The 23749-nt window shown below is 40.6% G+C and overlaps 1 protein-coding gene and 1 pseudogene across 1 annotated transcript; both read left to right on the top strand.

The window, feature by feature from the left end:
- Positions 1–12118, top strand: part of LOC138608387 (major histocompatibility complex class I-related gene protein-like) — a 22097-nt pseudogene extending 9979 nt beyond the window's left edge.
- A 54-nt stretch (positions 12119–12172) lies between these two features.
- On the top strand, positions 12173–22519 carry LOC138608664 (class I histocompatibility antigen, F10 alpha chain-like). The gene is made up of 6 exons (XM_069681225.1): positions 12173–12684; positions 14793–15056; positions 15845–16123; positions 16559–16902; positions 17956–18059; positions 22354–22519. Exons 1-6 carry the CDS (start codon positions 12624–12626, stop codon positions 22517–22519), a joined length of 1218 nt encoding a protein of 405 aa, XP_069537326.1. The 5' UTR covers positions 12173–12623.
- Positions 22520–23749: the final 1230 nt, after the last annotated feature.

Raw genomic sequence — 23749 nt, 5'->3', positions numbered from 1 at the left:
CTTCATTCAACAGTTAATGATGACAAAGAAACTATAATCTGTCTTTCTCTCTCTCTCCAGACCTCCCCTCAGTGTCTCTCCTCCAGAAGACTTCCTCCTCTCCAGTCAGCTGCCACGCTACAGGTTTCTACCCTAACAGCGCCGTGATGTTCTGGAGGAAAGATGGAGAGGAGCTTCATGAGGGCGTGGACCAGGGAGAGATCCTCCCCAACCACGACGGATCCTTCCAGATGAGTGTCGAGCTGAAGCTTCCATCAGAGTCCTCTGCAGACTGGGGGAAGTACGAATGTGTGTTTCAGCTCTCTGGTGTGAAGGAGGACATCGTCACCAAGCTGGACAAAGTCGCGATCAGGACCAACGAAGGTAAGACTGGAGTCAGAGGGGATGAGAGTGGGAAGTTCACTGTAACAGTCCTGTGTTGGAAGGGAAGTTTTGTTTCCTTATATTGTTTTTCACTCACTTTCATCAAGTTTTTTATACATTTAATAAACAGCTTGAAGGCTGAGATTAGTATGAAACCAATGTAAGTGTCCACCTCTGGACCCTGACAGCAAAACAATAAAAGAATAAAAAGAAACTTTTATCAGATTTAAATGATTTGTTTCAAAGGATTATAGATGACTGCAGCTGTTTGTGCTGTCTGTCCGCTCTTTACTGACCTTTGATCAACACAGACAAATGTCAATAATGAAACACAAAAAAGTGTTTTTGTTCAGTTTATATTTTTGATAAAGACTTCTTTTTATTTACCTCCAATAGAAGACATTTTTTAGAAAGTTGTCTGAAGATTATTGTAAAAAGAATTTACTCAAACAAGTTCAGAGTGTTTTTTTTCAGTCATTGTGTAACCATTTACATGTTCAGAGATTATAGGCACTGTATTTTACTTCATGTCAGTTTTAGGAGATGAGTTCATGGACTTGTTCAAAGATTCAGCATCAATACAGTAATTATCTACAGACAGGATGAGAGTTAACATCAGCAGCACAAACAAACTGTGCTTATATTCAGGATTATGGTCTGACTGGCAGATGTTCTTCTCTTTCACCTGCTTCACCTGCTCAGGTTGTGACTGTGTTTTGTTGTTTTCTGCTCAACAGGGAATTCCATGCACGTGACCATCGGCATCATTGCTGCAGTGCTTGTTCTTGCTCTCGCCCTCATCGCTGCCGTTGTGTTCATGTTGAAGAAGAGGAATGGTGAGAGACCAAAGCAGAAACATGAAGTCATTTTATTTTCTGTATTTTCTTTCTCGACTTTTTTTCTGTCCAGTTTGCAAAAGTGAAACAAATGACCTTCTTAACATTTAAAATGTGTTTTTATCAACGTTAAGCGCTGTAAGACCCAGAAACAGTTTAATTATAATTTGACTGCAGCACGATGATGTAAGGAAGAGGCCATCAGAAAAGAAATAGTGTAAGATTTAAACAAAAGTCATAAGGATTTATTTATCAGTTTGAGTTGGTATTAGAGAGGATCATCACTGGACTGAAGGTGACACTGTCTGAAATATTTAACGGTTACATCTTTAATAATGTGTTTGTATTTATTTTCAGCCAAACGCCCTCCATCTCGTAAGTACAACCTGTTTTATTCTATTCACTCTGAGCTGAAACGCTCTCTTTGTATTAAAGCGGTTTTCTGGAGTGTTATCTGTTGTGATATTATATATCTGCTGCTTGTTAACATTGTGCTTCTGACCTCACAGCTGTGAACAACCCTGTCGTGGAGCAAGAAAAAATGCTTGAGAATCAAAATGCCTAAAAGACAAACACACCACCCTGAACACAGTGAGTAGCATCACATTGTCACAGTTTGGATTTGGAAACACAGCATGGCTGCTTCCCAAGTCTCTGAAATTGCATCCATGCTTCCTTTACTTGCGTCTTTCACTTGCGTCTTAGTCCCTCCCACCAGAGATGCATGGAGAGACGCGAGGAAACCAAGAGAGGAGAGAGGAAACGAGGGAATGTTTTTTAAGAGACATGAGACGTCCTTTCTGATTAAGCGTCACGTGCTGCGACGTCCGTTTGTGATGATCGCGTCAACTGATCACCGCTGGATCAGCTGTCAGTCTGCTTTAACAGCTGTTTGTGTCTGCACACATGTGCACTGTATTAATTCTAATAACAGACACAGTAACAGTGTTTTCTCTCTGTAACCTGTTACCTGTGTAACAAACACCTGCACATGAAGAACAGGCTGCAGTCTGTGTTCCTGCTGCAGAGCCATACAGACATTTTCTACAGCACTGTGTCTTTATATTATTTTTTCATTATTTACATTTTTGATCACTGATCATCTGATCTGAATTAATTATTTAAAAAGCCCAAATACTGTCTGTTCATGAGCTATGAAAATGATTTATTAGGCTCAAAGTTTCAGGATAAATAGAAATCACGTCACGCTGATCAAACCCGACCTCACTGATGATCACGCTCACACGTAGTGTTACCTGCTGACAGAGAGACTCTCCTGCTCCCTCTGAATTCATTCCTTCATCTGTAATAAAAGTTAGCAGGGAAATAACTGATCATGACGAGAGGTATATTTTATTTATTAAATTTAATAGAAATTAATCTGTTTTTGCTACTTTTGATTTTTAGACAATTAACTTATTTTTACTCAGATGTTGACCCAGAAAACAAATCAAATCTGCAGTTATTCACTGCATTTTATATATTTTACGACAAGTTATGATCAATATTTCGTTCTAACGATCACAGGTTGTCAAATACCGACTCATTATACCGACGTTGTCGGTTTCAAGGCGCCCTGTAAAGTCTGTTTTAAGGTCCGCTTCCTCTCTGCGGTATGAAACTCCGGTGATGTTGTGAAGTTTCGATTGATGATTGAAGCAAACATATTTTAGGTCTCAATGACTTTTAATATTCAGCTTTGTGGAAACTTACTCTGCAAACATTTATGAAGTTATTTTGTTTTTGATTTCGTGTTTGTTTTTTCTTCTTCAGGTTTATGGATACGTTGTGCACTGGAACAAGCAGCGCTTCCAGCACATTGTCCTGGGAATTTATTGGTTATTCATCACATGAAATGAGCTGATCAGGGTTGGAAATCTGGATTTAGATGCTTATTGATTGAAATGCAGAGAAAACAAGTTTGAAAATTAGTTGATGAACGCTGTACAAATCTCCTCAAACATAAAAGACGACATTAGATTGTTTGGTTAACTTAGTTTTAAAAAAGTGGCCTTTCTTTTGATGCTTTAACTTTGGTTATTGAAATGAGGGTGATTATTTTTTCTTGGTGAGAAGTTAAACAACAACAATCAATCCATAAAAGCGTCTCACTTCTCTTCATATTTACATTATAAATATTTTGTGTGCTTTTAAAACAAATCCGCCGTAGTTACAGTTTGATGCTTCTGGTTTTGGGAGCTTTGTGCTTAAATTGATGTTGGTAAAACACACGTTATTCTACATTTATAAACACACACATCCACACGCCATCCTATTTTCAGATCAATACTCAGAAGGTCTATAATATAATATATACATTAACAATACAGATATTTGTGAATCAGTGGAAATAGTCTTTACTTTTTATACAAAAAAGCCATTGTTTGGTTTTCTGGTTGTATTTGGTCAGTGGTAGCAAAACTACAAATAAATCAGCAACATCCAAAAACATGCTGAATGAGTGAACACACACACACACACACACACACACACACACACACACACACACACACACACACACACACACACACACACACACACACACACACACACACACACACACACAAAATAAAAAATTGTTTGTATATTTCTGTAAAGCTGATGAAATGTTTTGATTGATAAGGCTCGAGCTAAATATAATTTATGTGTTTAAGGTTTTTCATGATTCATTAGGACCATGTTGTTGTTGTTTTCCATAATATCTGAATTCAATATTAAGGATGCAGAGGTATGATAGCATCTCAGTACGATGTGAACAAATTGTAATGTTTTGATTTTAGTTTCAGACGAGATGTTTAAGGGCTGTGGGATTTTTAAATCTTCTCAGCGAGCTGTTAGGAAGCTTCAGTAAATGTTTTTTTCTACAATTCAGGAGAAGAAACGTTTTATCTTGAGTTGTGTTAACACAGAAATTTAACATCCATCACTTCTTGTGTTGGGTGTACATCGCAAACAAGTTGCCTGTCAATTTGATTGTTTTTGTACTTTAATCTTGCTTTTCAATAAAACCCCTAAAAATCCAAATGTGTCTTTTTGTAATGCCTCATACAGTCACTGAATGAATGTGGTTCTGACTTGTAGATGTTAAACTTTATTGAAACTTAGTTCTGTAAACATGTTTTTTTAGAGATAATAAGGTGAGCTGGACTTTTCAGGTGAAAAGAAAGTGGTCGAGCTGATTTTCATTGACACCTGTTTTAAAGAAACTTGTTGTATGGTTTCCTGCTGTCAAACAAGAGAGGTCTACACACAAATAAATCAAAGCTTAGAATAATGTCCTGTTTTTCATTGTGCGTTGGTGGTTTTATTTTTTTATTAGTTTAAGACTTTGCAGACTCATCCTTCCAACCGTGGCTTACATCTGGTTCATTCCAGAATTATGGGCACGTTTCGCGTCTCCCAGATAAACCTTTTGTAATTTAAAAAAAACGTTATTAAATCAGTTCACGATAATTACACTAAATGGAGCGACGGCTGCGAGCTGGTTCATGCGTCACCTGACAAACACTTCTTCCCAATGTCTAGTTGAGCTGTAAGATTTCCAGTGTCTCCCTCTGCTCCGTCATTGCCATCGCTGCCCTGCACCAGGACTGCGCTCATACTTTCAGCCCCACCACCACCCCAGCATCCACCTGCAGGCTCCGGCTAGAGAGGTTTAAGATATTATCTCATCACTCCTCAAATCTCTGCATGTAAAATAAATCTGAGGAGTGATGAGGTCGGAGCCTAGATGCAAACATAAACTATGTTCTGCCACTAATAGTAAAGTTTGATGCATATCTGTGACACAATTTATACTCTGATCAGCCATTACATTATGACGACTGACAGGTGAAGTGAATTACATTGATTATCTCGTTACCATGGCACCTGTCAGTGGGTGGGATATGTTAGGCAGCAAGTGAACATTTTGTCCTTGAAGTTAACGTGTTGGAAGCAGGAAAAAATGGGCAAGCATGAGGATGTGAGCGACTTTGACAAGGGCCAGACAATGATGGCTAGACAACTGGGTCAGAGCGTCTCCACAACTGCAGCTCTCGTGGGGTGTTCCCGGTCTGCAGCGGTCAGGACCGACCAAAAGACGTCCAAAGAAGGAAAACCAGTGAACCAGCGACAGGGTCATGGACAACCAAGGCTCACTGATGCATGTGAGGAGCGAAGGCTGGCCCGTGTGGTCTGATCCAGCAGAAGAGCTACTGTAGCTCAGACTGCTGAAAGAGTTGATGCAGGTTCTGATGGAAAGGTGTCAGAACTCACAGAGCATCACAGTTTGTTGTGTATGGAGCTGCGTAGCTGCAGACTGGTCAGTGTGCCCATGCTGACCTCTGTCCACCGGTTAAAGCGCCTACAATGGGCACGTGAGCATCAGAACTGGACCACGGAGCGATGGAAGAAGGCGGCCTGGTCTGATGAATCATGTTTTCTTTTACATCATGTGGATGGCCGGCTGCGTGTGCGTCTGTTACCTGGGGAAGACATGGCACCAGGATGCACTATGGGAAGAAGGCAGTGTGATGCTCTTTGGCAATGTTCTGCTGGGAAACCTCGGGTCCTGCCGTTCATGTAGACGTTACTGTGACACGTACCACCTCCCTAAACATTGTTACAAACCAAGTTTATGGAAACAGTGTTCCCTAATGGCAGTGGCCTCTTTCAGCAGGATAATGCGCCCTGCCACACTGCAAACATGGTTCAACGACGAGTTCAATGTGTTGACTTGGCCTCCAAAGTCCCCAGATCTCAATCGAGCATCTGTGGGATGTGCTGGACAAACAGGTCTGATCCATGGAGGCCCCACCTCGCTGCTTACAGGACTTAAAGGATCTGCTGATGACGTCTCAGTGCCAGATACCTCAGCACACCTTCAGAGGTCGAGTGGAGTCCGTGCCTCGACGGGTCAGGGCTGTTTTTGGCGGCAAAAGGGGAGCTACACAATATTAAGCAGGTGGTCATAATGTTATGGCTGGTGTACATAAAATATTGATTAAATGACTCCCATCTCACCCATTACTGAATGTGTTTGGCCATTGACCGTGATTGATAGAGTCAAATGTTAATCACATTTCAATCAGGAGAGACGTCATTAAGATTGAACAATTATTTATTTACAAGTTTGGAAAGAATGAAATGTGCAAAGTCTTTGGCGATTAGACTCCATCGTGATGCCTTCATGTACTTGAAGGAGTAGAGAGGCCGAGAGCAGGATGGGACACCCCCCGATGGAGTCTCGACACTGGTGGTGGTGATGATGGTGAAGACAGGACGAGCTGAGGAGCTGGACTTGGACGCTGATGAGATGGATTGGAGGTGAACGGAGTGGAGGAGGGTCGCAATGATCGAGCTGAAACGACAAACTGTCTGCGGGAGAGAACAGCTTTAAAATTTGACAGCAGAGGGATGATTGGTCGACAGACGTGGAGGCTAACTCTGGTTGGTTTAGTGTCAGGGTTTGGACTAAAACAAAAAGCGAGAGGACCCAAGGTGCAGACAAAAACAAAAAGTTTAATTAACAAAAGACAAAAGGGCAACAAACAAAAGCTTACTGTGAAACAGTCCAGGTCGAAATCCAACAAAAATATCCAACTGAAAGGTAAAACCAAAAATCCAACAGAAACATCGGGAGTCACAGGAAAGTCCAGGTACAGGTTCGGGTAACAGGATCACTGACAAGGATCCGGGATAAAGTTGACGACGAACTGACAATGACACAAGGGAGCACAAAGACTAAATAAACTTGGGAGGTGAAGCTAATTAGACACAGGTGAGACAATCAAGGGCAGGTGAAAACAATCTGAAAGGTGGGAAACAGAACGGAGGGAAGTAAAACAAGACGTGACATACAAGGGGCAAGAACTACAAAATAAAACAGGAAACACTAGGAACCAAACTCAGGACTGACAGGACTACAAAGTAAAACAGGAAATAATCTCAATGAAATGCACAACTAAACCAGACTAAACCAAGACAGAACACAATATACAAACTAAACAATAAGAACTCATGACAACAAGAGACAAAGTGACTGAGGAAAAAAAAGGAAATAATATCAAAACACCAAAATACAGATCAACAACATAACTACACTAGAATGACTCATGACATTTAGTTCTCCAATTGTAAACGCCCATGATCAGCTGATCACCAGACAGAGAGGGAGAGAGAGAGAGAACGAGACATGGTGAATGATGGCTAATGGATGAATGACCGAGTATAAACAGTCTTCCTTCTTGAACTTACGCTGAGCTACATTTAAGGATTTTGCACAATTTTAAAATGATTATAGTTTCTGTGTCTTCTTACTGTAAAGAGTACAGCTGTGGTATACCATTCCAGGTTGAGGAAATGTAATCATTTCTGTTCTCGGTAGATGAAGCTGTCAGCAGCTGAGAGGCGATGAAAATACAGGCCATCGCATGATGCTGACCCCTGTAGATGACACAGAAGGAAAAATGCAGGGCAGACGGGCAGAGTGGCAGCAAAGACACGCGCAGGTATTGGAGAGAAGCGCGGCGGAGGTGACGAGCAAAAAGGCAGAGACTTGTACAGATGACACCCCCACAAAGTCCTGAGTCAGACCCTCAACCACGGACATCCAGGTGAGTGTAGCGCAGGGTTAGATGAGTGCAGGACCATGAGTGTTTCATGATCTTTAAGTTATAGATCAAATGACAAAAGTGTTCTTTGTTAGGACTGTCAGCTTGATACCATGTAATGAACTTTAACCCCCGAGTTTTGTGTCTTAAAGGAAAAGTTCACCCAATAATAAAAAGTAATTCAGTCATTATCTGCTCACCCACATGCTGATGGAAAATCTGGTGACGTTTCTTGTCTCCAAAACATTTCTGAAGCTTCACAGAAAAACAGCGTTGGAGCATTCGTCTAAACAACTGAAGCAGCTGGGGAAACAGAAAAACAACAAATGGCTCCATACAGCTCATCCAGTGTAACTCAAGTCTCCTGAAGCCTCAAGATCCCAAAGGATGTGAAAAGACGTTATTTAAGACCAAAAGAGAGACATTATTTATACTCTTTTTAAAGGTGAAATCTTTGTCGTAGCTTTAAGATAAAAGGCTGTAAATAGGCTCAAGTGGTGAGGACGTTCAAGGAAATGCAGTTTTAGCTCTTCATCTCACGGCCCAGGAGGTTGCTACCTTTGAGAAGCTTTAAAGTTTAACTTTGAAATGAAACAGTGGTTGTAGTGACTCATTTTCAATACAACTACATTTATCTAAAACAAGCCACTGAGGGGGAACTGGAGCAAGTTTAGACGCTTGTTCTTGTTGAAACAAGAAAAACAATATCCAATGTGCTGTCACTTATTACACAGGTGAGCCATTTATTTTATGTTGTGTTTTTTAAAGATGATGTTTTTGGCCTTTGCTTTTATTAGACAGGACAGTGAATAGAGTCAGAAATGTGGGAAGAGAGAGTGGGGACGACATGCAGCAAAGGGCCGAGGGTCGGGGTCAAGCCCGGGGTCGCTGCGTCGAACACTGAGCCTCTGTACATGGGACGCACGATTTAACTGCTGAGCTAAACCAACACCCCAACAGTGATCAATTTATTTACACTTTAATTCATATTAATATCAGCAAAATTCTCTTTGAATTCACTAAAAGGTTTAATTTAATGAATACGAAATAAATCATAAACCTGATAAACTCACAGTAACTCACTGACACAGTCAAAGTTTCCAATTCACACACCTGCCTGCAATTACCTGTAGCTTGTCTTTATGCTCAGTCTAAACCAAGGCTTCATCAGGTGTTTCTTCACAGAATTATATACATATTTACACACAACAGCCTTTATTAATGAGTGGCTCATACAAAGATAGAATCAACACAAATAAAAACTTCATTATGGCTCCAACAGTGGTTATTAGAAAGCTTAAAGGTGAAGGTGAAGATTTCAAGGTGTCTAATTTTAATTGTATCATTAGTTGTGTTTTAATGTTTCACTGAATCATTTAAAATCATCAAACCCTCCTTCACAACATTGGACACTCTTTTCTTTCTGAACACAGTTGTTGTGGGATGCTGGTGTGTCTCTGTGTCCTGTTCGGTCGAACACAACATCTCTGTTAAAGAGAGGATCTCCTGTCTGTGCAGTTGCTTTTTTTATGTGGTGAACTTATTTGTTCTTCTCTTAAAACAGCACCAGTCAGATTTCATAGGTGAGTAAAATATAAAAGCTGAAGATAATTTAATAATCTGGAGCTCCAAACTGTTTATTGTTTTGGCCTCTTTTCTTTTAAAGTGTTTTTATTGTCAGTTTTCTTTCAGATGTTCCATCATTACAGCGTGTGTGTGTGTGTGTGTGTGTGTGTGTGTGTGTGTGTGTGTGTTAATGGTTACTGTGGACGTTACTTTAGAGTTTAACTGTCCCCATTTTTACTAAAACTTGTACACATTCATTTTTAAGTTCTTCTAAAACAACAGTAAACAGTTATGTGTTTATTTGTCTGTTGGAGGTTCATAGTTCAATAACATCAAAACATTATAGAGAAAGTTCACTCTGATGTAAGGCTGATGGTAAATAGTTAATAGCAGTAATAGATTCCTCAGTGTGTACTATACTGACAGAGAAAGCTTGGTTCTCTTGTTCATGCCGTGGCGCAGACAGTGCCTACATGTACCAGGATGCATTGCGAGCCAGAACCCACAGCCTTGGCCTCACTCTGCTGCCCGTCTTCAGCGTTATACTCAGCTCAAAGAAATACGCCTACATATTAAATTGTATGTAAATGCGTGTCTGGAACATTCTTTGTGCTCATATTTACGGATTACATTTTTGCTTTCTGCAGCTTGTTTTGAAATACAAGAGAGACTAAAAGTCTGAGCTGGAATAGCCTGAAATCTTTCAGGGGAAGAGACTACGTCAGCTGACGGAGCTGGTGCCGGAGTAACAACAGAGCATGCTGCTGTTTAGAGCTGCAGCCCAGAAACACAGAGAACACAAGCAACACATTCAGACACTTTTCACACTTTATACCAACTCAGACAGAAAGAGATGAGGTTCAGTGAAGTTTCCCTTTAAAGGATTTCTCAGGAGTTCAGCTCTCTCAAAGATAGTCTATCTCTTGGTTTCATGCAGCAGAGACGCTGTTTGTTTCTATTCTTCTTCATCTGATCAGTGATGTGAGTAGAATCATGTACTGTCACTATCTCCAACAACAGAAAGTCAGGTGACATACTCAGGTGATTTCCGATTAGCAGTTGAACGACAGATACATAAATGTCCACAGGGGGCGCTGTGACATCACTGACGTCTCTGTCAAGGTGAACTCAGTGATAACCTATGGACTGTTTAAGAGTGTTATTGCAGCAGGTGAAACATTACTCATGTTCATATCTGCTTCCACACAATAAAATGTTGCAGCCAGTGGAGTCGCCTCCTGCTGGCCATTAGAAAGAATGCAGGTTTAAGGTTCCTCCACAACTGGCTTCACTTCTTCAAGTTAAGGCCACGTTCACCTCTTATGTACAGGCTTATAATTAACTCAGGTGTTGATCCGCAGTGAGCATGAAGAGCTTCTGTCAACCAGAGTTTACGTGTCAATGTCACAAAAATATAGATGTAACATCTAGATAAAAGATGTGACACTTATATTGATCTGTGTGTGTTCTGTTAACGACTGATTTAATGATTCAAAAGTGGGGATTGAAACAGAGTTTACAGCGTCAAAGCCAGAGAGAAATGAAAACCAGCATCAGGTGTTCAAACATCAGCAGAGGTGTCACATTTCTCCTGTTGGAGCAGTTTTCAGCGTACACAGCTCCAAATCACTTCAGCAGCATTGAACCTGTCAGACAGAGCTGACCTGATCTGATGTTTGAGAAGCTCTCTGACTCTCTTTCTGCTTTCAGTTTACTGCTTTGGTTCTTGTTTTCAAAGACAAACTGTGAGTCAAAATGTTTCATTTAAACTATCTTTAGTTAAATTGTAATGATTGTCCTGACAGTTAGTTAGTTTGTGCTCAGACCTGTGTGAAGGCCTCGACTGACATGTTACACACAACACAGATATAAAAGTAAATCATTTGATATTGACTTTAAAGAATATAAGATGTCTCCCTCCATCACATTTAATAACCTCATTTAATGTTATGATTGTGCACAGATGTATTTAAATATCAGATAATAACAGACCTCATGAGTACAATGGTTCTGCTGTACATCAACTGCAGGTTTGAGCCACTAGGGGGAGCACCTCCCCACATTTACTCTCTATAACACGTCTGAAACAACACTTCGCTTGTTGTTTGTTGTTTGTATTTGGATCAGAGCTGTTTTTAATCTCAGAACAAAAGCACAATAAGACCGACTGCATCCTCACAAACTCCATTTGATCTGTATCTGACCTCTGACCTCCCAGAAAGTTAAAACATTTGTCCACATTTTGATTTCATGTTTATTTTTTCTTCTCTGTTTTTTCTTCTTCAGGTTTATGGATAAGTTACAAGCAGCGCTTCCAACACGTTCTCCTGGGAATTTATTCCACCTTAACCCTAATGTGCACAGTGTTGCCTGTCCCTGTGCACACACATAGATAAACACACAAACACACACACACACACACACACACAATATAAAAACATAATAACAAAATTTAATTTCCAGTTGTGTAAATATTGTTTGTATATTTCTGTAAAGCTGATGAAATGTTTTGATTGATAAGGCTCGAGCTAAATATAATTTATGTGTTTAAGGTTTTTCATTATTTATTAGGATTATGTTGTTGTTGTTTTCCATAATATCTTAAGTCAATATTAAGGATTCAGAGGTATGATAGCATTTCAGTACGATGTGAACAAATTGTAATGTTTTGATTATAGTTTAGTGCCTACATGTACCAGGATGCATTGCGAGCCAGAACCCGCAGCCTTGGCCTAGCTCTGCTGTCTTTCTTCACAATATATCCATACCATGTATGGAACACTTTGGATTGTTGTTTTGTTGTTTATATTTGGATCAGAGCTGTTTTCAGTCTCAGAACAAAAGCACAATAAAACTCTACTACATCCTCATAAACTCCATTTCATCTGTATCTGACCTCTGACCTCCCAGAAAGTTAAATCATGTGTGCTCATAGCATCACATTAGCATAATATTACAGAAAATCTGAGCAGCAGGAGGCATGTGAACAAAGATCATAGAATAAAGTCCCGCGCGTCCCCCAATGCTCTCGGGTGGGCTAAAACAAAGTGACTGTACTTTCACTTTCATTGATAACCTCAGTGGGTCAGTTTTACCGAGTTACAAGTGATTTTGATGCTCTGGCTAAATTTCTAGTGGCTGTTACGGAGGTTGATGTCAGTGCTCCATTTTCTCTCACCTCATTTTACCCTCAGAGCTCGAGCTAGCGGGACAGAGACACTTATAAGTTTAAAGTTCATCAAAGTTAAAGAAGTCACAGGTCACAATGAAGACTTTGGTGCTCCTGACTCTCCTGGGAACAGTCCTACATGACACGACGGCATGTGAGTAAAGAATCATCTGAGTCGATTGATCGTATTTTTATATAATATACATATCAGTTTAAGATTCCATCCATCCATCCATTATCTATACAGCTTATCCTGTTCAGGGTCGCGGGGGTGCTGGAGCTTATCCCAGCTGTCATCGGGCGAAAGGCGGGGTACACCCTGGACTGGTCGCCAGTCAATCACAGGGCTGACACATAGAGACAAACAAACTTTCTCATTCACGCCCACACTATGGTCAACTAAAGTCACCAATTAACCTAACAAGCATGTCTTTGGACTGTGGGAGGAAGCCGGAGACCCCGGAGAGAACTCACGCGTGCACGGGGAGAACATGCAAACCCCGCACAGAAAGGCCAACTTTGTCCAAACCGGGGTTTGGACCAGTGACCTTCTAGCTGTGAGGCAACAGCGCTGCAGCCCAATTTAAGATTCGTATTATTATTTGATGTTTAGTTTCAGGAGGGTTTTTTTTGCAGATCATAGAGATGTTAAAGGTAAACATCTCATTTCAAGTGAGTAAATCGTGTCTGTTCCTGTCATTACCGCCTAGTAGTTATAAGAAAAGTCTTTATCTGGGAAGTGTTGAAGAAAGCACATTTGTCTTCTCCTACAAAAGAGCAACTCGAGATATTATTTCGGCCCAATTTATATCATGACGGCCATAAATGCTAAAATTGCAGCGTAGCTACGCAGCACGAACCAGTCACACACACATAGATAAAGAAAATAGGCAGAAAGGCGTCAAAACAAAGCGATTCTGTTCAAAAACTATAAATAGAGCTCTTAAATTCAGTCTTTAACTTCATGAGCCTTTTGTAGAAAGTGTGTTGTTCATTTAGTGCTATTAAACATGACTGTTATTTTAGGACTAAAATTAATATTGCTTCTATTTTTAATTTATTACAATAATAATTGTCTCACGGTGTCTATATTTCATCAGAACTGTGAACAAATAACTCAAATAGTGAACATAGAAATACATTGACAAAATACTAAACCTAAATATTAAGGTTACCTCGTAATATTGTTTTACCTCTAAATATATATTTTTACCTTATACTATATTAAGATAAACCTTGAAGCTATTCCCCAGATAATCCTCATCTTTATTGAGTTTTGTTGGTTTTGTCAGATCACATCACACTGACAGTTATTACATTCACTCTTTGTACAATAACAGGCTGTTTAGCAGAGACAGATCAAAAAAGTCACTATATATCTGCTGATGTTAGCTTATTACAGATGTGTTGGCATCTGTATGTTGGTCGACAAGTATCAGTAAACAGGTTTGAAGTAGTTTGGCAACATTCCCATTACCGAGTTTGTCCACCAGAGGGCACTGACGAGTTTATTTTGAAACTGAAATACGGGCTCAGTTTGGATTTTGGCCACGAAAACAAGTTTAATCTCTGAAAGTGTTCACATCAGCATCAGCCTCAAAACCCAGCATTGATCAGGCTATAAGGTTTGGGTATTTTATTAACAGGGATTATATTTAATCCTGCACAGATTTGTAAAACATTTTCAGTGTGTGCAGTGCGTGATTTTTTTTAAAGTGCAGTTTAACACAGAAAATGATCTACACAAATTCAGAGAGCAGACGACGTGCGGGATTCTGAAATGATCAAATATTTAACTGGCAAAACTCACAGAAACCTGTTAGAACAAAAACAATGTTTAAATCAGGACTAAGAGACACTCAGTTTATGGTGGAGGGAATGTTAAAATTAAATGAATAATATTAGTTATTTAAAAATATAAAAATATGTTTATTAAAAATGTAGAGGTGTGTCATTATTAACGGAAAATTTTAATTGTACATAAAATAATCTTATCAGTGAAATAAGGAGTTAAATATATAATAATTGTTGAGTTTGTACAAATATATTTACATTAAAGCGAGTTACACTTGAGTAAAAAATGTTTATATTAGAATAAAAAGTTCAAGAGAAACTTTTTTTACTTTATTTATTGACCACAAAGAGATGATGAGCTTGTGTTGAATGTGCTGTAGTTCTTTTTGATTCTGTGTGCTGGATCATTAAATTGTTCAGTGATTCATTAAAGTGTCAAATAAAACCTGAAATGATCACATGAACTTTTTTTTCACTCTCTGAAGTATTTCTACACTGCGTCTTCTGGAGTCCCAAACTTCCCAGAGTTTGTGACTGTTGGGTATGTTGATGACATTCAGATAGATTACTATGACAGTGACACCAGGAGAGCAGAACCCAAACAGGACTGGATGAGCAGAGTCACAGAAGGCGAAGCTGACTACTGGGAGAGGGAGACTGAGGTCGCTGTGGGTCAACAGCAGGCCTCCAAATCCAACATAGAAATTGCAAAGCAGCGCTTCAACCAAACTGGAGGTTTGTTCATGTTTAACTTTCTACTGATGAAATGTTTGTATTTTCATCCTCACTCACTCACTCTCTCTCCTCAGTGTGTCTCTGACATAATATACTATTGAAATAAGATCTTTTTGCCTCTGGGACGTTGTGATGAACTTATTTTACTTTTTAAAGACATTTAACAGATTAAACTATTTATTGATTAATTAAAAAAATAGTCATAACATAATCAAACATGACAAACATGATTAGTTTGTTCTCTCAAAATGTAGAAAACAGATGAGATCAGATTATCTCCACTGTGCTGACCACAGTGTGTCGGTTCGTCCTCTCAGGCAGCATCAAGCCGACGCCTGCAGGTAGAAACAGCTGTCGGTTGTGTCGAATGATTGACTGATGGATGGACCAATCAGGACGCACAGACTGCCTCCCAGTCTCCATAGTGGTCCTGGTGGTCTCTGCCTTATTGTGAGCAGTTGTACTAACACACTGCTGAACACTGTGCTGGCTGAGCAGGAGGAGTCTACAGACTGATCCTGGACTGAGACTCTCCTTCAGTGGAAGCTTCTAGAGCAGCTCTCTCTCGCTCTAAACCGTCCACACTGTCCACATGATGATTGGCTGTGAGCGTCTTCCATCCAGCCAATAACAGCAGGAGGTGTAGGTGCTCTGTGCTGGTGTGTGTGGATCAGTGTGTCTGTGGTGGAGATGTGAAATCAACTGATAATAGATGACTGGGCTGTGATCTCACTCTGCTCTCTCTCTCTCTCTCTCTCTCTCTCTCTCTCTCTCTCTCTCTCTCTCAGGTGTCCACCTTGTCCAGCAGATGTACGGCTGTGAGTGGGATGATGAGACTGGAGAAGTTAATGGTTATGAACAGTTTGGTTATGATGGAGAAGACTTCATAGTGCTGGACATGAGGACAGATACATGGATCGCTCCGACACCACAGGCTGTCATCACCAAACACAAGTGGGATAATAACAGAGCTCAAATAGCACAGACCAAGAACTACTTCACCCAGATTTGCCCTGAGTGGCTGAAGAAGTATGTGGACTATGGGAGGAGCTCTCTGCTGAGAACAGGTAGAATCACATGACCTGATGTGTTTTTATTAGCACAACGTTCATACACCTCTTCTCTTCCTGACATGACAATAAATGTTCCACACATTTCTCTTTCTCTCCTGCTCGCTCTTCATCTTTCTGCTTCTCTCTCTCTGTTCCTACTTTTTATATCTCTTTCTCTCTGCTGCATATCTGTACATCTACATTTTTCTCTCTGTCTCTCTACTTTTTATTCTCACTCTTTTGTCTCCTTGTGTCTTTTTCCTTCCTCTGCCCTCCCATATTTATATCATTTACACTCCAGTGAGCTTCATTTTCTTTGCATAGGTACTATAAATATAATCTTGATGTTATTCAGGCATTTAAATACATGACAGTTAACAGGAACTATGATAGTAATCAACAGTAAATGATGATAAAGAAACTATAATCTGTCTTTCTCTCTCTCTCCAGACCTCCCCTCAGTGTCTCTCCTCCAGAAGACTTCCTCCTCTCCAGTCAGCTGCCACGCTACAGGTTTCTACCCTAACAGCGCCGTGATGTTCTGGAGGAAAGATGGAGAGGAGCTTTATGAGGACGTGGACCACGGAGAGATCCTCCCCAACCACGACGGATCCTTCCAGATGAGTGTCGAGCTGAAGCTTCCATCAGAGTCCTCTGCAGACTGGGGGAAGTACGAATGTGTGTTTCAGCTCTCTGGTGTGAGGGAGGACATCGTCACCAAGCTGGACAAAGTCGCGATCAGGACCAACGAAGGTAAGACTGGAGTCAGAGGGGATGAGAGTGGGAAGTTCACTGTAACAGTCCTGTGTTGGAAGGGAAGTTTTGTTTCCTTATATTGTTTTTCACTCACTTTCATCAAGTTTTTTATACATTTAATAAACAGTTTGAAGGCTGAGATTAGTATGAAACCAATGTAAGTGTCCACCTCTGGACCCTGACAGCAAAACAATAAAAGAATAAAAAGAAACTTTTATCAGATTTAATTAAACATTCATAATTTGTAAGTTAATCTTTCATCATGTACGCTTCTACATCTACGTGTAGACATACTGTGAACACACTCAGATTTATTCATGCCTCTGTAACACTGACGAGCAGTTTTACAGCCCTTAACAAACACTTGAAGGTAGTTTGTTGCTTGTGGTTAGACGGTGGAGTTTCTCTGTTTCCGACTGTATTGTGGATATTGTTTTGGATTTTAGGGGGAAAGGGTTAAAGGCAGTGTTTTCTCTTGGTATAATGTTTGTTTTGTCAAGTTTAATTCGTGTACAAGAGACAAAGTGAGCTGTGTGCTTCGGACAAGATACACGTGTTAGTTGAAGGTTTGAATTCTGGAGTTAAGAAAGAAACTAGCAGAGAGGATCAGAGGACAGAGGAGAAAAGATATTTGTTCATGTGAGAACTAAAATGACTTGTCTTCGCTTTGTGTTTCAGCCGACTTCAACGATCCCCTGATGACAACTCTGAGCTCTCTCAGAAACTGAATCCAGAAGCTAAATGAGAAACAGGCCGCCCTGCACACCGTGAGTTTCTTCATATTGGACATGGACTATTCGCACAGCTAACAAAGCTGAACCTTCAGCAGCAGCTCAGTGTAATTCAAATGTCATAAATGAACCTTCACAAGAACAAACTCAGAAAAACAAATGTATTAAAAAGTGTTGAACTAACTTCAAAAACATGACATTTAATAAATACTTGATTTCCAAATGTTCAGACTGAAATGACTGAATTATAAATATTGTGGGTTTTAATGACTGTACATATGTTGCTCTGTGAATTGATATTTCCAAACATTTATAAGATAATTTATGGTTCTATTTGACCTTTTTTTTTTATCTCTTCAGGTTTCTAAAGCCATTTTGCACCCGCGCAATCAACCTAGCAGTGGTCTCTGTGTGTCCCTCCTGGTGATGAACTGGAGTCCACCTCTCGCACTCTCCAGTCCCCCGTGAGTCTCAGCCAGATGAGCCAGGAGGAAATGATGGATAGACTTTGTCTGTGTGTTATCACTGTGCTGAATCTTTATTCGTACATAAGACATGGACAATCAATCAGTCTGGTTACACACACACACACACACACACACACTAGTTTGCTTGATTATTTCTATGAAACTGATCAAATGTAAAGATTTAGTTGTTTTTTTACCAGACTGGAGCAAAAAGTAATTTCCGTCTTCTGAATGAATCAGGATCATGTTCTTTGTTTTGTTTCATATCAAATCTCTTTTGATCTGTTTTGAAACACACAGAAACCGAACATTGATGCTTAAAATCTCTTCTTGTGTTAAAGTCAATGAATGCCGCTGACCTGCTGTTTCACACCTTTGGTTCTGTAAGTTTGCTTTTAATAAAAGTCCCTCATACTCCAAATGTCTCTCTTCCTGTTGTTCCACACACACGTATACACTAAACGCTGACACATCTATAGCTCACACATATATAGGCTCACACATCTATAACACATCTACAGCTACAATTTGGTGGAATAAACTTGTTTTTTCTGCCCTTTGTGCTTCACACCTTGTGACTTTTAGTTCATTTATATAAATGATGCATGGCTCAAAACATCTGAAACAATTGTTTGAAATTGTGAAGTAACTTTTTTATCGTAATATACAAATACAAAATTGGCACTGGCTTGAAAAGGCGTCTATGGATGTCGTCCATGTTCTGATAAATGACACCGAACTTTAAGTAGTTTAGTTTTTGTGTTGTATGTCTAAAATAATCAGATGCATGCATCATTAAATTAACCTTAGCTGATTATACCATGATTATTGAGTCTATAACGCTAAAGACATTTAAACATTTGATTCAACAGGTTAACATAAAAATGTCCTTCACAACTCCCCACTTTTTATCATTAACTGACAATAAATGAGTATGAGTATATAAGCCTTAAACATCATCAGAATGTAAACCCTGTTTTACAGTTTAATTACACTCGTCACACAGAAGGGGAGTAAAAGAATCTGTCATGAGTTTCTAGTTTAGTTCTGGTTTTGTCTTGTATTTTGGTGTTTAGTTATTATTTCTTGTTTTACCTTGTCACTTTGTCCCTTGTCATGAGTTTTCATCGTTTAGTTTTGTATTTAGTTTATTCTGTGTTCTTGTCAGTGTTTAGTCTTGTTAAGTATTTCACTTGTGTCTTTTTGATTAGATCATTTCCTGTTTTACTTTGTCACCTTGTCCCTCGTGTTGGTCCACTTCCTGCCTTTGTGTTTCCCGCTTGTTTGATTATGTGCCCTGCCCTGATTGTTTTCACCTGCCCCTTGATTGTCTCACCTGTGTCTGATCATTGTCGTCCTTCCTCTGGAGTTTAATCTATGTCCATGACCTGCACTTGGTTCCTTGTGTTTCCTTCCCTGGATCTTCTTTGTGCTTCCCCTGACCCCTCGTGTCCCTTGGATTACCTGTTCCTGGTTTTGTTGTAAGTTTTTTGCTCTGTCTTTTGATTTTCCTTTTTTGTCTTTTGTTGGATTTTAGATTTAGTTTTTGCATTTTTTGCCTTTTGTTTATCAAACTTATATCAAAGGCTGCATCTGGGTCCTCACCTTTTTATTTAAATTGAAACCATGACAGAATCAATGTAGAAATCATTGTGATATCTGCTGTTCTGTGGGAATTGTCAATACTTACCCATGTGTGATATCATGTCTGTGTCATAGTCGGGGAAAGGGAAGAGGTCAGGTGAGCGGGGGGTCATCAGGGAGGTCAGAGTCAGTTTGGATCAGTGCTTTAAATGTCAGCTGTTTAGTCAACTCACGCGTTAGTCTGGTGTGTGTTTTATTGGTCCGGTCATGTGTGTGCAGTCAGGTTGTCAACTCTGGTTGGCAGTTGTTGCATTTCAAACCATAATAATGGAAAGGTGATGATCAATATAACAAACGTTAAACAACATCTTGTCCCTCTGATGCCACAGAGGCCTGGTTGTCTAAAAGGATGCCATGGAGGTGAAAATATGAGCAGATACATCTTTACCCATCTAAGTCCAGCATCCTCACAGCATTTAGCTTTAAAGGAACCATTTTCACGCTCTACCGCACCTGCACTCTGTGGCTGATAGGAGCAGGGATGTTTTAAATCAAACCACAGTTAGGCACATAAAAATGCCAAAATCAGTTTCTAAATAAAACTAAAATCACAACTAACACATTAAAAGATACTTAATAAATGTCATAAAAATAAACATTGTGGATGGAGATGGACGCAGATGGCCTGATGAATGACAGCAAGGCCATTACCACAGCTTATCTTACCAGGGATCCCCCACCGGGGAATCACCTCCATGAGCAGTGCTTTTGCCACTGCTGTTGAATCCTGTTTGCTGGAGGGGAAAACTGCTGAGAGGAGCAAAACAGCTTTAAGCAGTGATGAGACCAGTAAATGGTTAGAAACAGGTTCACCTGAGGATGTTAAAAATCACCAAAGTGATGCACTACTCCAAATGCGTATCGAGAGTCAGTGTAGATGTTAACAGATTTACCAGCAGCTTGTTTACAGGCTTCTGTGAGGGCGACAAGTTCAGCTGCTTGAGCCGAATAGTGTGAGGGTAATTTACCTGATATCACAACTTCATGTTGTATAACCACAGCAAACCCTCGATTCCTTCCTTTTAGCATGCTTTGTTATCTACAAACTATACAAAAGGTTTATCAGGGTCAGGTAAACCTAGAGTTGGAACATTTGTAAGTGCAGACTTTAAGTCAGTGAAAACCTGTTGGGCTTCAGGTGTCCATGTGATCTTATCATGGGCAGAGAGCTGTTGTCATGAATCCAAGATGAGAGAGGAGCTTGTTGTTCAGAGTAGTTAGGGATCCATTGTCAGCAATATGACGTCATGCAAAGGAAACTCACCATTTGTTTGTTCTTTAACGGTTTGGGGAGCTCCAATGTAGCCTGAACGTGTTCGGGAGAGAGGGATTCACCCTCTGCTGTGATCACAGGTCCCAGGTAGGTTACTTAAGTTTGAGAGACTTGCTTTGTGGCCGTTTTCTGCTAGAAACGTCAGCAGTGCGAGTGTGTCTTCTTGACAGGCTTCAGCTGAAGGGCTACACACCGTTAGATTGAATGTACTGAATGAGAGTGGAGCCTGATGGAAACTTGAAGTTTAGCAAAGTTTAAGTCAGTTGTTGATGAAGTGCGTGGGAGACTAAACTTAGACGCAACGTGTCCATGTATAAGTTTTACCTTTTTAAACGAGAACGCGAACCAGTACTGGCTATCGGGGTGTACTGGGACCGAAAAAAAACGCCTTAGCGAGGTCGACAACCGAAAAAAGAGTAGCTTGTGGTTGTACTTGCAGCAAGATTGTGTGGATTTGGTACCTCGGGAACTCTTGGGTGAACTTCAGCATTTACTGCTTGCAGATCTTGTACAAATCTTCAAATTTTCTTTACAGGAAAAATAAGAGTTCTGACTGGAAGATGTTTCACAAAGTATAATGATCCCTCTTTTAAAGGGACTCAAAAACTGGCGTAATGCCGTCAAGTGCTTCTTTTCTGAGAGGATATTGTTTTAACAGGCCTGTAGTCTGATTTTGGATGAATGATTAAAGGTTCTGAATTTGACCTACATCATATTTATGTTTGGCCCAGAGACATTCTGGGACCGTCGACAGATAAGGTGGAATTTCCAGTGAAGCCATGGTTACATAGACATCAGTGAGCAAACCACGTGGTGAGTCCTCAACCAACCCGACAGTTCTGTGCACATGTACAGATGTTGTCAGTCTCGTACGACATACATCACCTTGCACGCTGTATTTTGTCTTAGGATCCTCTGTGGGAACAAAATCATGACAAGCAGCCTTCTGACGAACCCAGCGTCCCCGATCTTGCCACTTCCCGTCGTGTGGTTTAGCCAGAGGTACATGTGGTATATTTGTCTGATAAAAACACGCTTTTGCAAAGTGGAGAGGGAAAACAGTAACCGCCGCCAAAGAAGAACTTTTCCAGTGTATGTGAGTTAAATGTGACCATAACTTTTCCATAAGTCTGTACCATCTGTGTTAATACTGTTTATCAGGACCTTCATGAATGCGTGAGGTGCAATGCAAATCAGTTGTAGGCATGTAGTCATCTGTACGTGGTGTGTGTGTGAGGCGTTGCCACACAGCAGAGTTTATGTCAGGGGTCATCAACTAGATTTGTCCAAGGGCCAGATTTTTTCCAAGCAGACACTGTGGGGTCCAGACTTTCACAAACAAACTTGATCTATTCCACGCTGATTTGTTATCAGGGAGGCTGCTGCACTTCAACACGTCACAGAGAATATGAAGAAATTCATCTCACAGCTGAGGGAGAATTTCTCTGCCAGATTTGATGACTTTGCCATTTCCAGGGGTGTCATTGAATTTGTGCGTGACCCATTCACCATCCAGGCGGAGAATTCTCCGCTGATGTGAAGAAGGTGATGCCGTTGGACGAAGCGGTGATTCAAAGTGAACTCGTTGACATCCAGGTCTCCAGCAAAATGAAAGCTGCTCTCCGTGGTGATGAAGGCTTGAGCACTTTTTGGGTGGCTTGTCCCCAAGACTACGGCACACTGAAGGCGTTGGCTATGTATGTGCTCACCATGTTCGGGTCGACCTATACATGCGAAGCTGCGTCCTCAAAGATGAACACTATCAAGACCCATGAGAGGAACCGACTGTCAAACCAGTCTTTGGAGGACTGCTTGCGAATAAGCCTAACAGCTGTCAAGCCTGATGTTAGGAAGTTGGTGTCAGAGGGAAAATGTAATTTCTCCCATGAACCAAATGTGAGTATTTCAGCCTTTTATTTGAGGGATTCATTGTTCAATGACAAGCTACTTTGTTTTGTTTTTGATGTTCCGTTCGACTGACTCTTGAAAGCAACATTTCAGTTAAATGTTTCATTTATTTTTATATCCTTTTTCTGTTGTCCCAGCCAGGAGTACGCCCATGTGGTGCACTCTGCTTCAATAACTTCACCACACTGAAATTTACGGAACAACATGTCTCATGCTCAGATGACCACTTTCTGCGCTGCGTCTCTCTCTCTCTCTCTCTCTCTCTCTCTCTCTCTCTCTCTCTCTCTCTCTCTCTCTCTCTCTCTCTCTCTCTCTCTCTGAGGGAGTGTGCTGTTCGTTATCCATCCATTATCTATACCGCTTATCCTGTTCAGGGTCGCGGGTGGGCTGGAGCCTATCCCAGCTGTCATTGGGCGAAAGGCGGGGTTACACCCTGGTCGGCAGTCAATCACAGGGCTGACAAATAGAGACAGACAACCTTTCGCACTCACACCCACATTTGAGTCAATTTAGAGTTACCAATTAACCTAACGAGCATGTCTTTGGACTGTGAGAGGAAGCCGGAGACCCCGGAGGGAACCCACACATGCACGGGGAGAACATGCAAACTCAGCGAAGAAAGGCTAACTTTGTCCAAAAAGGGATTTGAACCAGTGACCTTACAGCTGTGAGGCAACAGCGCTAACCACTGCATCACCATGCAGCCTGCAGTTTGTTATACAAACTAATATTAATGAATGTATATGAATTGGGATAGCCTATATTCCAATGAAATCCCTGATGAGGACTTTGCAGGCTGTGGATATATTCCAGCCTCCATAGCCGCTGAGCGCTGGCATCACAGTGCTGGCATCTCGTGCAC

This window comes from Semicossyphus pulcher, unplaced genomic scaffold, assembly GCF_022749685.1.
Source record: "Semicossyphus pulcher isolate SPU_LCO1_2020_fin unplaced genomic scaffold, fSemPul1.0.p SCAF_5, whole genome shotgun sequence".
NCBI lineage: Eukaryota > Metazoa > Chordata > Actinopteri > Labriformes > Labridae > Semicossyphus > Semicossyphus pulcher.
The sequence above is the reverse complement of the archived record's forward strand: the minus strand, read 5'-3'. Positions and strand labels throughout refer to the sequence as shown.

Bases quoted from the DNA above. Each gene is read 5' to 3' on its own strand.
- LOC138608664 (XM_069681225.1), top strand. From the start codon at position 12,624: ATGAAGACTTTGGTGCTCCTGACTCTCCTGGGAACAGTCCTACATGAC. The intron at 12,685-14,792 runs AGTAAAGAATCA...ATGAACTTTTTT, and splicing joins ACATGACACGACGGCATGTG to TTCACTCTCTGAAGTATTTC. The intron at 16,124-16,558 runs GTAGAATCACAT...CTCTCTCTCCAG, and splicing joins GAGCTCTCTGCTGAGAACAG to ACCTCCCCTCAGTGTCTCTC.